At 39.9% G+C, this 12,776-nt stretch overlaps 2 protein-coding genes across 4 annotated transcripts; one reads left to right on the top strand and one right to left on the bottom strand.

Annotated features, from left to right (window-relative positions):
- Positions 1–97: 97 nt before the first annotated feature.
- Positions 98–3,052, bottom strand: pcmtl (l-isoaspartyl protein carboxyl methyltransferase, like). Of its 3 annotated transcripts, none has more exons than XM_085142970.1 (9): positions 2,957–3,052; positions 2,475–2,642; positions 2,204–2,308; positions 2,014–2,045; positions 1,822–1,926; positions 1,583–1,703; positions 1,392–1,477; positions 917–1,086; positions 98–823 (listed from the first exon to the last, which is right to left on the bottom strand). In XM_085142970.1, the coding sequence occupies exons 2-9, from the start codon at positions 2,590–2,592 to the stop codon at positions 811–813; spliced, it is 750 nt and encodes a 249-aa protein (XP_084999096.1). In that variant the 5' UTR covers positions 2,593–2,642; positions 2,957–3,052; the 3' UTR covers positions 98–810. The 3 variants fall into 3 exon arrangements, with proteins under 3 accessions (XP_084999096.1, XP_084999094.1, XP_084999095.1); XM_085142968.1 differs by having other exon boundaries at positions 98–787; XM_085142969.1 differs by having other exon boundaries at positions 98–787; positions 2,913–2,985.
- A 77-nt stretch (positions 3,053–3,129) lies between these two features.
- Positions 3,130–6,511, top strand: ccdc32 (coiled-coil domain containing 32). The gene is made up of 4 exons (XM_085142971.1): positions 3,130–3,258; positions 3,519–3,766; positions 5,213–5,366; positions 5,768–6,511. Exons 2-4 carry the CDS (start codon positions 3,532–3,534, stop codon positions 5,955–5,957), a joined length of 579 nt encoding a protein of 192 aa, XP_084999097.1. The 5' UTR covers positions 3,130–3,258; positions 3,519–3,531; the 3' UTR covers positions 5,958–6,511.
- Positions 6,512–12,776: the final 6,265 nt, after the last annotated feature.

Raw genomic sequence — 12,776 nt, 5'->3', positions numbered from 1 at the left:
GAAATCACTTTATGGCACAGCATCTCAAAAAAGGCTTGTTTACCCGAGTTATGCGTTTATTTTCAGTCTTTTTGGAATAACAGCAGTCACTAAAATATTCAATTACTTGGTTTTATTATTAAATCCAATATTTACATATGATTACGTTACTTATGATTCAAAAAATGTATCAGATTATTATGTTTTGGCATAACTTCCTAACCCTGCTCTATAATTACAGTGTCACATGTGATTTATTCTGCACACACACATTAGATTGTTAAATGAGTAAGAAGCATTCTTCCCACAAAAATATATTACTTTGTCAATTTGCTAAACGTTTATTAAAATTCCCAGGTTTGAACTTTTGCAAGTATTACTGCATATGTATCCAAATCATTCCCACACACAATTTTACCATCCATCTGAAATCAGCACAAGCATTCACATATCTTAGAGCTTTTCATGCTGTAATCTCAACAAACCCATTATTACACTTAACAAACTTCCCCAGAAATAATACTGTGTACAGCCCTTTCCCCCCCCACTGTGATCTACTGTACTTGCATCACTCTAAATGAATCACAGGATTCTGGGAAGAGGCTAATCAGTAGACCGCTGGAGACTTATTTAGTCACTCATTGTTTTATCGCCCTTGGAAGACAATCTGGCCAGGAAAACAGAGCAATATCCTCCTTTCATGTTGCTAGGTGACAACCTAGCAGAGCAGGTGGTCCTTAAGACAGAAGCTCAGTTGAACTAGAAGAGGCGTTACAGGGCCCCGGAGACGCAGCACCAACGCCACCTCCTGCAAGGGCAACCACACTGCAGTCAGAGCTCACCTCTGGGGAGAGAAGGAAGGATAGCAGGCACAGGTGACTTCCTCATTTTTTGTGTAAGAGTTCAAGGGGTTTAAGGCTTTTTTTTTTTTTCTTACCCAGGCCACTGGTGCCTCTTGTCAGTCAAGGGGACATAAACCACTCCCATCAAAGCTTTCTTGAGGAAGCTCCCGTCACTCTGCCGATCATACTGCTCTAGCACCTGACTGCCACCATCAGGGCCCACTGGGAGAACCAACCGCCCACCTGGTTTCAGCTGCTCCAAGAGCTTCCATAAGGAAAGACAGGATTTAAAAAAAAAAAAAAAAAAAAAGTTTCATACTTTTTCCACTTTATTCATGGCATTAATTCAGCGCAGTCTGTCTTTAGAATGCATTTCAAGTACCTTCGAAGCTTAACATACTTGATAAAGTTATTTTAGAGACAACTGACTGGTTTATAATGACTTTAATATAGCTGTAGATACACCACAGCCTTCTGTGCCTTGTTTGCAGGCTTCAGTTATAGCTGAATGAGTGCCTTATGCTATTTTATTGCATTTTATTCTGACAAGAGTAAAGCCTGTGTCCTTACAGCCTTAGGAACAGTGGCTGCAGCTGCACCAACATGAATGGCATCATACGGCGCTCCATCTGGGTAGCCGAGTCTTCCATCTCCCACTGTGGACATACCCAGATATGAATTGTATTTTTTTTGCAGCCATGTGCTTTAAATCTCAATAGATAAAAGTGGCATGACTTTAAGTCTGACCTCTCCTGACTCACCAACTAGTTTGATGCGTCCAGAGGACAGCAGCTCCGGGTCGTCAGCTTGAACATTTTTGATTGACATCTGAACCAGTTCGTCAATGTGTTCAATGCCAACCACTCTACCCGTGGGCCCTGTCTGCATAAAATGGTAAAAAAAAAACAGCTGTTTAACCTTTGTTACATGATACATGGGTGAAACCATCTAGCTAGTGGTAAGATTTAGAAAGAAACTTCAAGTTTTCAACAGAATTTACCATTCTTGCAAAGCAGGCGGTGAGATATCCACTTCCTGAACCTACATCCAGTGCCGACGCTCCTTCAGTTAGTTTGTCACTTAGTAGCTCCAAAGCATGAGCATGCTGTCGAGTAAGGCCAGCAGGAAAACTTCTGTTAAGTTTTTTTTACCCATTTAGTTTTCCCAGCACTGTTCAGTGTTTGTTACTCACCATGTGTGGTGCACTGATGGTTGCCCTGTAGCCTGTAATTACAAAGTTTCATAACAAAGTCGCAGCAGATCTTTCTGTATAAAACAGCTATTATTCAACAACGCAATGTGATGAAAAAACCCAGGCTCTTGTTATTGCATTGACAGTAACATGCATTTGTGTGTTTAGAAAGTGCTTCTGAAAGAAATACCTATGGATTGGGGAGAGTCTGCATATGGATAGTCTCTCGAGTAGAGTCCTCTGTCAGTAGCCAGCATGGCATTGAACACTCTGTCACTCTGGATCACGCCATGGTCTGGCAGAAAAAGAAGAAAAAAGAGGTATTGATACGGAGTTGAATGAATGGAGATGATGACTCCAAACCAACCTGTGCAACATGCAACTACAGTCCCAACCCTCGTTTAGAGAGGTCAAGAAAGGTCACAAACAACAACAAAGATATCAAAGCTCAAACCCTTTACCCCTTAGCCTGCTGATAAGCTCTGGATTTGTTTTGCCGCTGGACATCCACGCCATTGTCCGGGACAGCAGCACACCCATGGGGATTGCCACTACTGCCAGGCGCAGCGCCGCTCGCATCTCCTACACCGAATCTCTCTGCAGGGACGCGATGATCAGCGCTTGTAACCCTGAGTACACGACACACAGATTACTGTAAAATGCATTCAACGGCCTGGCTGTATTCTCCGCGTGGTAATCGAGAGGGCAGTTTAGGTCATTTGTAAGATGTCCAAATGTGGCATTGCAAATGCACTAATTACAGTAAACTTGACAGACAGTCAGCGAGCGGTACAGCAGCACATGTAACGGCTATAACAGCAAGTTTACGTTACACTATAAGCGGATACTATCATTATACCGTTGCAAATGATTATTGCACTTTTTTAAATAGTAAATACCCCCATATAAACGAATTCAGTAGAGGTCGGTAGCCCTTGTTTACCTCGGTAGCTCAGCCGCGGTCACTTCCAGCTGAGAGACATTTCCTAATCCCCACCTCAGCCAACCACAGCCCAATGAGAAACTAACCTTTTATATGTGAAGCCCAAATTAACCAATCAGCTCTCAAAATTGCTTGACGGGCGGGTACAGCGTCTAATCAAATATATCTGAAAGAGGAAGTGGGCTGTCCGTCGTTTAAGGTTTTAGATCATGGATATGTTTAGCTAGCAACGCTAAACTTTAATCATTAAAATAATATATCTGCGTTAATAATTTCTAGCCTTTTGAGGTTTTTCCACACAGGTAAGTTATGTTTCTATTATTTATGGTAACAAACTGCTCGAAAAACGTTTAAATGCACAGTAATTATCCATGTAGTTGGTCAGTAACCAGCTTAGCCGTAAATGTAAACCGAACCATCAGCTTTCTGATTTGTCTTAATTGTATGTACATTCCAAACATCTCACGCAAGTGTCACTGAAAGAAAAGGGTCTTAGTCCAAAAACAGAGTAACACTGTGTGTGTGTTTTTTAAACCGTGATGTCGACATCTCTTTTACCAAGTGGGCGCACCAGAATGATAGACGACTTCGAGAAACAGGAGGTTCGGTCCAGCGGGGAGCTTTGGTCCGAGATCTGCTCCAGCCTGCCGGAGGTGCAGACTGAGGCGACCCCGGAGAGCAGCACAGACTTCAAAGACTCATTTCACCCGCCTGTGCAGGTTAATGGACAAGCAAATGGGACAGATACCAGTCCATCTAGTGCCAAATGGGAACCCATGGAGGATTCTGAGATTTACATAGCCACTCTAGGTATTTTCTTTTTTAAAAGCTTTTCAAGACTACAGACTTCCTGTCATGTCTCCTCGCTGTCTGTCAGCAAGAGGCATGGAAATGATAAAATGCTAAATTCCCGCAAAATGAAACCAGATAGTTTTCTTCAGCATAGCAGGCTTGAATTGCCTATTTATTCTCCATGTTTTTGTAGTGGCTGACACATTTGCCTAACAAGTGACGGATCCCTGGTTTGATCCCAGAAGGAGACTCAGATCCCTCTGGGGTTGGGCCAGGAAGGGCATCCGGTGTAAAAACTGCTGATTAAATATCCTGTGGCGACCTTTTGTGAATAAGGGAGTTCCAAAAATATGGCATGCGTCACAGATGCGTCATCTGTCAATTATTTTATTACAGCCTTCCACTTTTTAATGTTCTGCCCCATACCATGGTGCTACGTATAACATATAAAAGACAATCAATACAGGACTACATAAAGTGCAAGTGTGCAAAAACTGCAAAAAACTAAACAAAGACAGTGCAACACCAGACAGAACAGAACAATACAGGCACAAGACAATGCAGACACAACAATGCAATAGAAAAGCGCAACAATGACAGCGAGTTGTGCAAAAGACTGAGCATTGTGCAAAATGTAACTTGATGTGTGTGTATGAGATTGTGCAGATAAGTGCTTGAGGTAGTGATGTGTATGAGTGTGTCAGTCAGTGTTCAGGGATCTGTCGTCTGGTTGGATGGAACTGTTTCTCAGTCTTCCAGTGAGGGCCCGTTACCTCTTGCCAAATGCAGCAGGGTGAAGAGTGTGTGTGAGGGGTGTATGGGGTCCTCCACAATACTAGTGGAGGTGTCTGTGATGGAGGGAGGAGAGGCTCCAATGGTCTTCTCAGCTGTTCTCACTATCTGTTGTAGGGTATTGCGCTCCGATACGGTGCAGTTACCATACCAGACAGTGGTGCAGCTGCTCAGGATGCTCTCGATAGTCCCTCTGTGTACCTTAAAGCGACAGAAATAAAACTTCATGGGGGGAAAAAAAACTGAACCAGAAACAAAAATTTAAAAAATGACAACCAATAAAAATACAAAACTATAACGTTGTTACAAAACACTTGACAGTATGTACTCACACATGATTAAAAAAGACAAGATTGCTGCAGAAGGTTTTTTTTTTTTTCTTCTTCTCCTAAACAAAGAAAGATCAGCACTTATTTATTTCTCGTGAGTTAAATGTTTTATTTGTTCAGTAGGTGTTCTTAATTTTCATCTGAAATAAATTCATTACATCCGTTACAGCCTAACCAGTCCTTTAACCCCTAAATGGTTATTTTGCATATCTGCAATCTTTGCTGGCCTTATATGACACATTGTACCAAAACTCACACTCTTCTTTGATTCTTAATTCAAAATCTATGTGGTAACTTTGATCCAAGCTATAAAACTGACATTTTTGGCTACATTTCGCTCCAGAAAACCGCCTGAAGAAGATAAAGGGCCAGTCCAGTGATGTGACCTCCAGGGACATGCTGCACAGCTTGTCTCAAGCCAAGAAGGAATGCTGGGATAGGTTCCTACATGATACCCAGACCTCAGAGCTCTTCCAAGGGGGCGACATGGATGAGAGGTAGGACATAGACATGATGTGAAAAATCATCCTGTTGGAGGAGGATTTTTTTTTTTTTTTTTTTTAAATAGTCATTGCATCTTTAGATGTGATTGTATCATTTGCGCATTTCTTTCTTATGTCTTTCTAACTTAACATATTACAGCAATAACTCATCATCTCACTGTTTCCACTTTTCCTTAAATTCAAGAGACTATGTGGCATTTACTCATCCCAGTACAAAATTACATAATCTTTATCTTTCAAAGTGTCTAGTAGTTATATGGAGATGGCCTGCTTCTTATCTTAACCTCTTAAGCCCCAAGCCTTACTGATCTCCTGCCTTATGCCCCCGCATTAGGGGGCGTTGGGGCTTAAGAGGTTAACACCCTTAACTATTCGTGTCCTTCATGCCTTTGCAGTGCTCTCGAACACTTCAAGAGGTGGTTGATTCCAGAGAAGGTGGCCATCAGTGCAGAAGAGCTGGAATATCTCCTGAGGCCCTCTCAGAATAAGGAATCAGCAGAGTCGGACCAAATGCAAAACGGAGAGGACGCAGAGGCAGAGATGCAGAAACCGGATGAAGATGACGCTCACCAGCCAGAGAAATGAGTGAATTAAAATGGTAACATGGAAAGAAGAACTTACTTCCTATATAGTCGGTAAACGTGACTTCCTGCTCTCATATTGTGTCATTGCAGTGTTTTGGCTAAAGCCTTTGTTAATAGCGATTATAGCCTCTCATCACTGTCTGTATCCCCAGCAACTGAGTGTTAAACACTTATTAACTCACATGCATTTTGTCCTCTCTATTCAATGACACTGCACCTTGAGAACACCTAATGAAGAACGTGAAATGATACCTTTTTGTCCTCTAGCTGTAATCCGTGTCTCCTACTATGTTTACGAGAATGGCTCTTAACTACATATACAGATGTTTATTGAGGACCATATGTAGCGTCACATGAGAAGTGATGTTAACGATGCATTCATTTGTCGAAATGTTATTTTTCTGTCATTAAAAGGCTGACATCATAAATTAGAACGGATGTGATTCAGTCCAGAAAAATATTGTAACATACTGTGTAACATTTTATTAATTTCATGTAGAAGTTTTTAATGATGTTTCAATAAAATATAAAAAAAATGGTAAATGGTATTGTGTTCATTTGTCTGCTTGTTAGCTCCAAGGACAGTGTTGTTGAATTGCTTTAGATTTTGGGAGTGAAAACGTTGGGTCTGGTACAATATGGCGTATCATCAAGGGGGTATTTTAGGGCTTAGACATACAATGTGGTGACAAATGAAGTGCACTTTCTTTCAGTTCTGAGATTTTATATCAGGACATAAAGAAATCCTCTGATCCTAACCAAGTTAAATCATTTAAATGTAACTTTAAATGAGCAACCACACACAACATATGAGACTTTTTCATTACTTTTTAAACCAAGCTATGTCAAAATGTGCGTAGTGTGTGAAGTACACCACATTATTCAGTAGCTTGCAGAATCATCTTCAGTGGTACAAAAATTATTATTATTTTTTTTTTTGAATTACTTTATCATTCTCTCCAGGATATGAGAGACTGATAAAGTGTTGCTTCAGTTCAGTGAGATTTGCAGGCATTCTTTATGTGCAGCTCTCTTAAGGTTCAATCGGGTTGAGGTCTGGACTTTGATGTAAAGTTGCTGCTGTCCTAGGGATTATTGTCCTGTTGGATGACTCATATTCTTAAGCTCTCAGATCGCTTCACATTACTCTAGAATACTTTTTTTACAAAGGAGTTTATGGTGACTCTGTGACAGCAAGGTGCTCTGATCCTGTCGCTATAAAGCAAGCCAAAATGATCACCCCTCCACCACCGTGCTGATAGTTGGTATGAGGTATTTGTGCTGATATGGTTGATTTTTGCCAAAAATGCAACTGTGCAGACATTTCCACTGGTCTCACCTGTCCAAATGACATAGTTCCTGAAGTGATTTGTTCAAATGCAATTTTGCAAACCTAACCTGTCCTGCCATGTTCCTTTTAGTAAGAGGAGACTTTCTTCTGGATACTCTTCAGAACAAACCACACGTGTTCAGTCTTTTTTCTAATTGCACTGTTAAGAACTTTAAATTTTAACATGCCAACTGAGGCCTGTAGAGTTTGAGATGCATCCCTGTTTTTGTTGTTTTTTGCAGTTTCTCTGAACATTACATGGTCTGACCATGGTCTGAATTGGCTGGGACATCCACTCCTGGGAAGACTGGTAACTCCCTTAACTGTCTTCACTTCTGAACAGTCCTCCTTGCTGTAGAATGATGGACTTCAAACTGTTTGGAAATGGCCTGAAAACTCTTCCCAGATTGATAGGGAGCAACAATTGCTTCCCAAAGATCAATGCTGATGTCTTTTCTTATTGGCGTTGCGATAAAACCCAAATGCTCACACTTACTGAGGATCAAATAATCAAGTGCATTTGATTAGCAGTACACGGCAACTATTTGGCCTCTTATTACCTATGGAAGGCAGCAAAGAACCGAGTTTGATTCATTCACCATTTTACAAGCCAGCGACTTTAGCAGTCACAGCGAGTCCACAGCCTGTTTTACAAAGTCCCTCGTGGCTCTGAATGACATAAAACAAAGACCACTAGACATGATAAAATGCTCCGCTTGGTTTGGAATAATAATTTGTGTCTGAAATGGTGAAACATGTGAACCTAAGTGAACATGTTTTGAAACACACATATCCTAAAAAATGGATGAAATTGTAAATATCTTAATTTCAAAATTTCAGGGTAGCTGAAATTTTGAACATGCATCATTCTCCACAATGAAGGTCACACATTTGAATCAAGTAGGAGCAAGAAAAACACATTTTCGAGAGAAGAGGTCTTTAACTCTTGAAAGGAAATGACTCATGATATCACACTGGTATCGCTGCTTGAACTCGAAGACTGCAAGTTGTGAAAGGACAAGTGGAAGCTGTGGGCTTTAATCAGGCAGGGCTGCTCAAATTACAAGTTGTTTAGGCTTTTTGTGCGTGGAAGCTAGGAACTCGAAGGCAGTATTGGTCAGTATTGGCTGTTGTTTTTATTTCATTTGTCAATTCTGTGAGACTATTTCATTGTCCTCATTGACAGCTATTCATTGGATGGTTATATTGTATATATTCAGTTTATATGTAGAAAATTCTAGTGATTCCTCTCGGAGCTACAAATGAATCCCTACAAAATAACCAAAGTTACAACAACTCTTTAAAGTGGTACAGCTCGAAAAAGGGCATTATAAACTTCTTAAAGGTAATATGTATTAAAGCGTACAGACAATTTATTGATTGGCATCCAAGTGTAATTCTGAATTAAATAAACTGAATCAAATTGTGTTCATTTGAGTAACAGCAGCCATGGCATCATTATTTAATAGGACTTAATTCAATTGGGGGTCCTTGACATGAAAACCTTTGGATGTGCCTTGAATTAGATTACTCTTGGATCTAAACGGCTAAGAGAGTGAGATCAGAAAGAGCATCTCAACAAAACAGTCTTTGTCCTCATTTCTTATTCAAGTGGAGAACATATTCTGACAGTTACCTTAAATTTAATAAAGTAGACTTTATTTAGCTTTTTCTAGAACATCCTTACCATTATTAATAATACTTAGGGACCAGCTGTAGCGGTCTCACAGAGACGTGGTTTGTGGTAATAGGTTGGACTGGGATAATAGACACTATGAAGCCCTGAGTGGGAAGAAACTAAAATCTGGCTCGGGCTCAGCAGTAATTAAAATGACATTTTCATCACCGGAGCATGTTAATAATGAAATCTACTTTGATGTCCACATAGAAAGAGAGTTTCAGAAAGCCATTTAGCCCCAAAGATCAGTCCGAATAGCTAACCCAAAAAACACGTGATCTTTCATGTCTTTGTTTAATAATTACTATGTTCCAAAAATATCTGTCACAACTTTCAATGAAATGCTTCAAATGAGAGCCCATGGATTGCACAGAAAGTACAAAAAATGAATACTTTATAATTAAAATTTTAATTTACATTGCTCTTATTTTATCTGCTGCAGCTTCTCAGTGTGATGCCTCCCACTCTACCTCTGCATATAGCAGAGGCTCTCTCAACTATAAACCCATTCCTAGTCGCATATAACTTACATGTCCAAATCTACAGACCCTCAGTACAATCTGTATTGGGATCTATGGTCACAGTCCCAATGGTGAGACAGCTGAAGTAAATTCCTCCCAGCAAGGTCCCTTGTTAATAAACTAAATCCCAGCAGCAGCAGCTACAGTTTAGTGGAGCTCCTATAAACAGGATGTGGTGAAGAAAGAAAATCTCTGGAGGAAAAAAAAAGCATCTCTTTGCTAATATCAACACAAGCAAGTTTGTAATTTTGGGGGGATATATCTTCAGTGCAACTTTCTCTGAGGTGGACTAGCTTATGATTTGGTAAGTTCCACAGTAAAGCGTGGTTATGTGGGAACTGAACGTCATCACCATACTGTAATGATCGTATTTTATCTATAAACGATTGTATGTTTCCCATCTTTTCCTAGATTAGTGGACAGATCTTGATGAAACGTTGCATAAACGTTGTCTAAGAAACTGTGCCAACATCTTCGATATTTACAGAATTAAATATTAATTGTATAAATTTGTACTTTTGACAGTCGCTCAAGTGCTGAAAGGGATGTCAGATTAGATTGTAGCAAATATGTATATTTATCCATGTATGTATGTTTCCCGTGTCCCGCTGGGGAGCAGTGGTTTGCTTGTGTATTTAATGTATTCAATGTCAGAGTGTGGCCTTCAGTATCATTCTGTGCAGACCTAATGACAGCAGGAACTACTGTACATTTAATCCAGTGCAAACTAGATGAACTGTTTAAAAAAAAGTATTTCCAAATACAACTGGTGATGAGTGGTGTGACGAAACCACCATAACCCACCACCATCCTTTCAACCAACACATTTCCAACATTACCTAAAATAGCAAATCTGAACAGACTTCTGGCTGCTCAGTATTTAATACATGAATTATTGCATTTGCACTTAGTTTGTTTGATGGGTGCATTTTTCGTCTGCAGCCCTCAGCTGAATGCCGTCTCCCTAAATTAGCACTCAGTCATCAAACAAGCAGAACCCCTGTCTAGGACCTGAAAATAAGCCCACCACAAAGGCTCCATCAGGAGGACACGTAATGGGGCCGCTTGCTTTTTGTGACACATGTGAGGTTTTGCTGTCTGCTTTGTGCTTTCTGGTGGCACAGTGAAAAAAAGAGAGCCATTAGCTGAAAATGGCCAATCACCTGTAGCTGTCACGTCTCCCATACTTGGACATAGTATACATGACATGTACAAGTGATTCAGAACTAGAGTGGTCACCGTAAAGGAAGACTCTGAGGTGGTACACCATTTGATTACTTCGTGGATGCTGCTAGAACAAACTGTTACCTTCACCACAGGAACTTATCAGACTGAAGAAAAGCCAGCTCGACAGCCCTGTCCACATCAGTGTCCAGTTAAATCAAAGTGGGAAAAAGTGGTCTGTGGAAGGAGAGGCTGTGTGCTCTAAAGCAGACCAGTCTGTGTTCTTTTAAACTGTTCTGATGTGTCCTGACAGTAAACATCACACAGAAAAATGAGCAACAGACAGAAAACCATTACAGTGGCTGTATGTTCAGTGCTTTGAGTCTTCTCTGCAAACAAGCCAGATTTTAAGCTTCTCCCAACAGTGCTAAATTTACTCTTAAAGGGAGGAAAAATGGCCATGTCCTCATCGTTTACCATGTTGTAGCAATCAATATTAAAACGTGAATGCCATGTAAATATCGGTATTAATTAAAAGCAGCATTTCAAAGCAACACTTACCAGAGCTCCATTGAAATTTAAACACTAATGATATCGTACCTTTATGTTAGAAGATTTTGAGCCTTAAAATGTCATCGTAAGAAGTTCATAACAAGTACTTTAAAATAGTGGTGACACTTTCTGCTCTGAATTTGATGAAAATCTGGAGACTACGTGGTTTCTGCACATGAATATGATTAACTGGAACTTTTGGGCATCTTAATTATCTTCACAATGAGATCTGTGCTCCCTTCAAGCAGCGAAACAGTCAAGCAATGAATGCCATTCGGTATTACCCTTGATGAATCATTCGATCATGCTGGTTTTGACTGAGACTCACAATTTTTTTCAAATTAGTTTTGAGATTATGAATAATGAATGCGAACTGCTGGAGAAACATCTTAATTGTTCAATTTGTATTCTGTTTCCCAAATGCTTTGTCTAGAAAGTGTCCGCTTTGTGGAGAACCTCACAGCAGGAACCTTCATTCATGGCGCTCCGTGGAGGGCGGGGGTGCACAACATATTCAAAATAATAATTGGTGTTTCCATCCCAATGACTGTTTCTGACCAAACTTGGGATAACACAAGTGAGAATGCTGTAGGAATGTTAACATAAGGGCATAATTTGAGTATATAAAATCTCAGACATAATGTAAGTCCCACTAGAAAAATGATAATGATGTCATGAGCGATATTATACCATAAAGAGGCTCAAGGTCATCATAAATTTGTCATTTTCTAGCTGAGATGCACTCCCCAAGAGAAACATTATAGGAGATTAGAATGATTTTACCAGAGGTGACTCACTCACTCACTTCAGCCCTTACTGTATGCCTTGTTGGAGGGAGAGAGAGAGCGAGAGAAAGAGCACACCTCTTTATTCTGAAGCAGAGCAAGCTGCAGCAAATGAGTGCGGCTGCACAACAGCGGGACTCCCTGCAGGAAAAGGACTCAAACAGGTGCATCTGATATCTCCAACAGGTACTTTTTCATTTACTCTGCACTTCAGGAAAAATTGCCAAGTGGCTGATTGCGAAATTTGACTCAGATCTTCTTCCTTTTGAGGAAATAAATTTTCAACCCGAGGTCGACCACTTCAGGTTAAAAATAGGTTGATCCTATTCATGTTTATGAATGGTTTTGGATCCCTTTTGTATCTTAGAGAAGACGTGGTTGCATGAATCATTCTGAGCGGCCTGATCAGAAAAGGTCAATAAGGAACTTGGTTAAGTCAGTAAGGGAAGAATATCTGCTCTGATCATGATTTAATTAGCTTCCTTTGGGAAATTACACTTTTATGATTGTTCACATTCAGTATGATGAACGCATAATGAGGCAGTCGGCCCATTAGTTATTATTTTTTATTATTACTATTATTTGCTTAATGTAATGCAATATGCAATATTTTTAAATTAAAACAGCAGCTTAATATATATAAAACATGCAAAACAAAACAAAATGAATCATTAAGGAAAATGTGTTGGGTATAAACTTAATGTATACCAAATCAAAGACATTAAATTGTAACAAAATTACATGAAAAATGTACATGTTATTAAATGACTTAAAGTCTGAATTTTGGGCA

Source organism: Neolamprologus multifasciatus, chromosome 19 (genome assembly GCF_963576455.1).
Source record: "Neolamprologus multifasciatus chromosome 19, fNeoMul1.2, whole genome shotgun sequence".
Taxonomy (NCBI): domain Eukaryota; kingdom Metazoa; phylum Chordata; class Actinopteri; order Cichliformes; family Cichlidae; genus Neolamprologus; species Neolamprologus multifasciatus.
The sequence above is the reverse complement of the archived record's forward strand: the minus strand, read 5'-3'. Positions and strand labels throughout refer to the sequence as shown.

Bases quoted from the DNA above. Each gene is read 5' to 3' on its own strand.
- pcmtl (XM_085142968.1), bottom strand. From the start codon at position 2,592: ATGCGAGCGGCGCTGCGCCTGGCAGTAGTGGCAATCCCCATGGGTGTG. The intron at 2,046-2,203 runs GTATTTCTTTCA...TTGTAATTACAG, and splicing joins AGACTCTCCCCAATCCATAG to GCTACAGGGCAACCATCAGT. The intron at 1,087-1,391 runs GTAAGGACACAG...TCCTTATGGAAG, and splicing joins CAGCCACTGTTCCTAAGGCT to CTCTTGGAGCAGCTGAAACC.
- ccdc32 (XM_085142971.1), top strand. From the start codon at position 3,532: ATGATAGACGACTTCGAGAAACAGGAGGTTCGGTCCAGCGGGGAGCTT. The intron at 3,767-5,212 runs GTATTTTCTTTT...ATTTCGCTCCAG, and splicing joins GATTTACATAGCCACTCTAG to AAAACCGCCTGAAGAAGATA. The intron at 5,367-5,767 runs GTAGGACATAGA...ATGCCTTTGCAG, and splicing joins GGGGGCGACATGGATGAGAG to TGCTCTCGAACACTTCAAGA.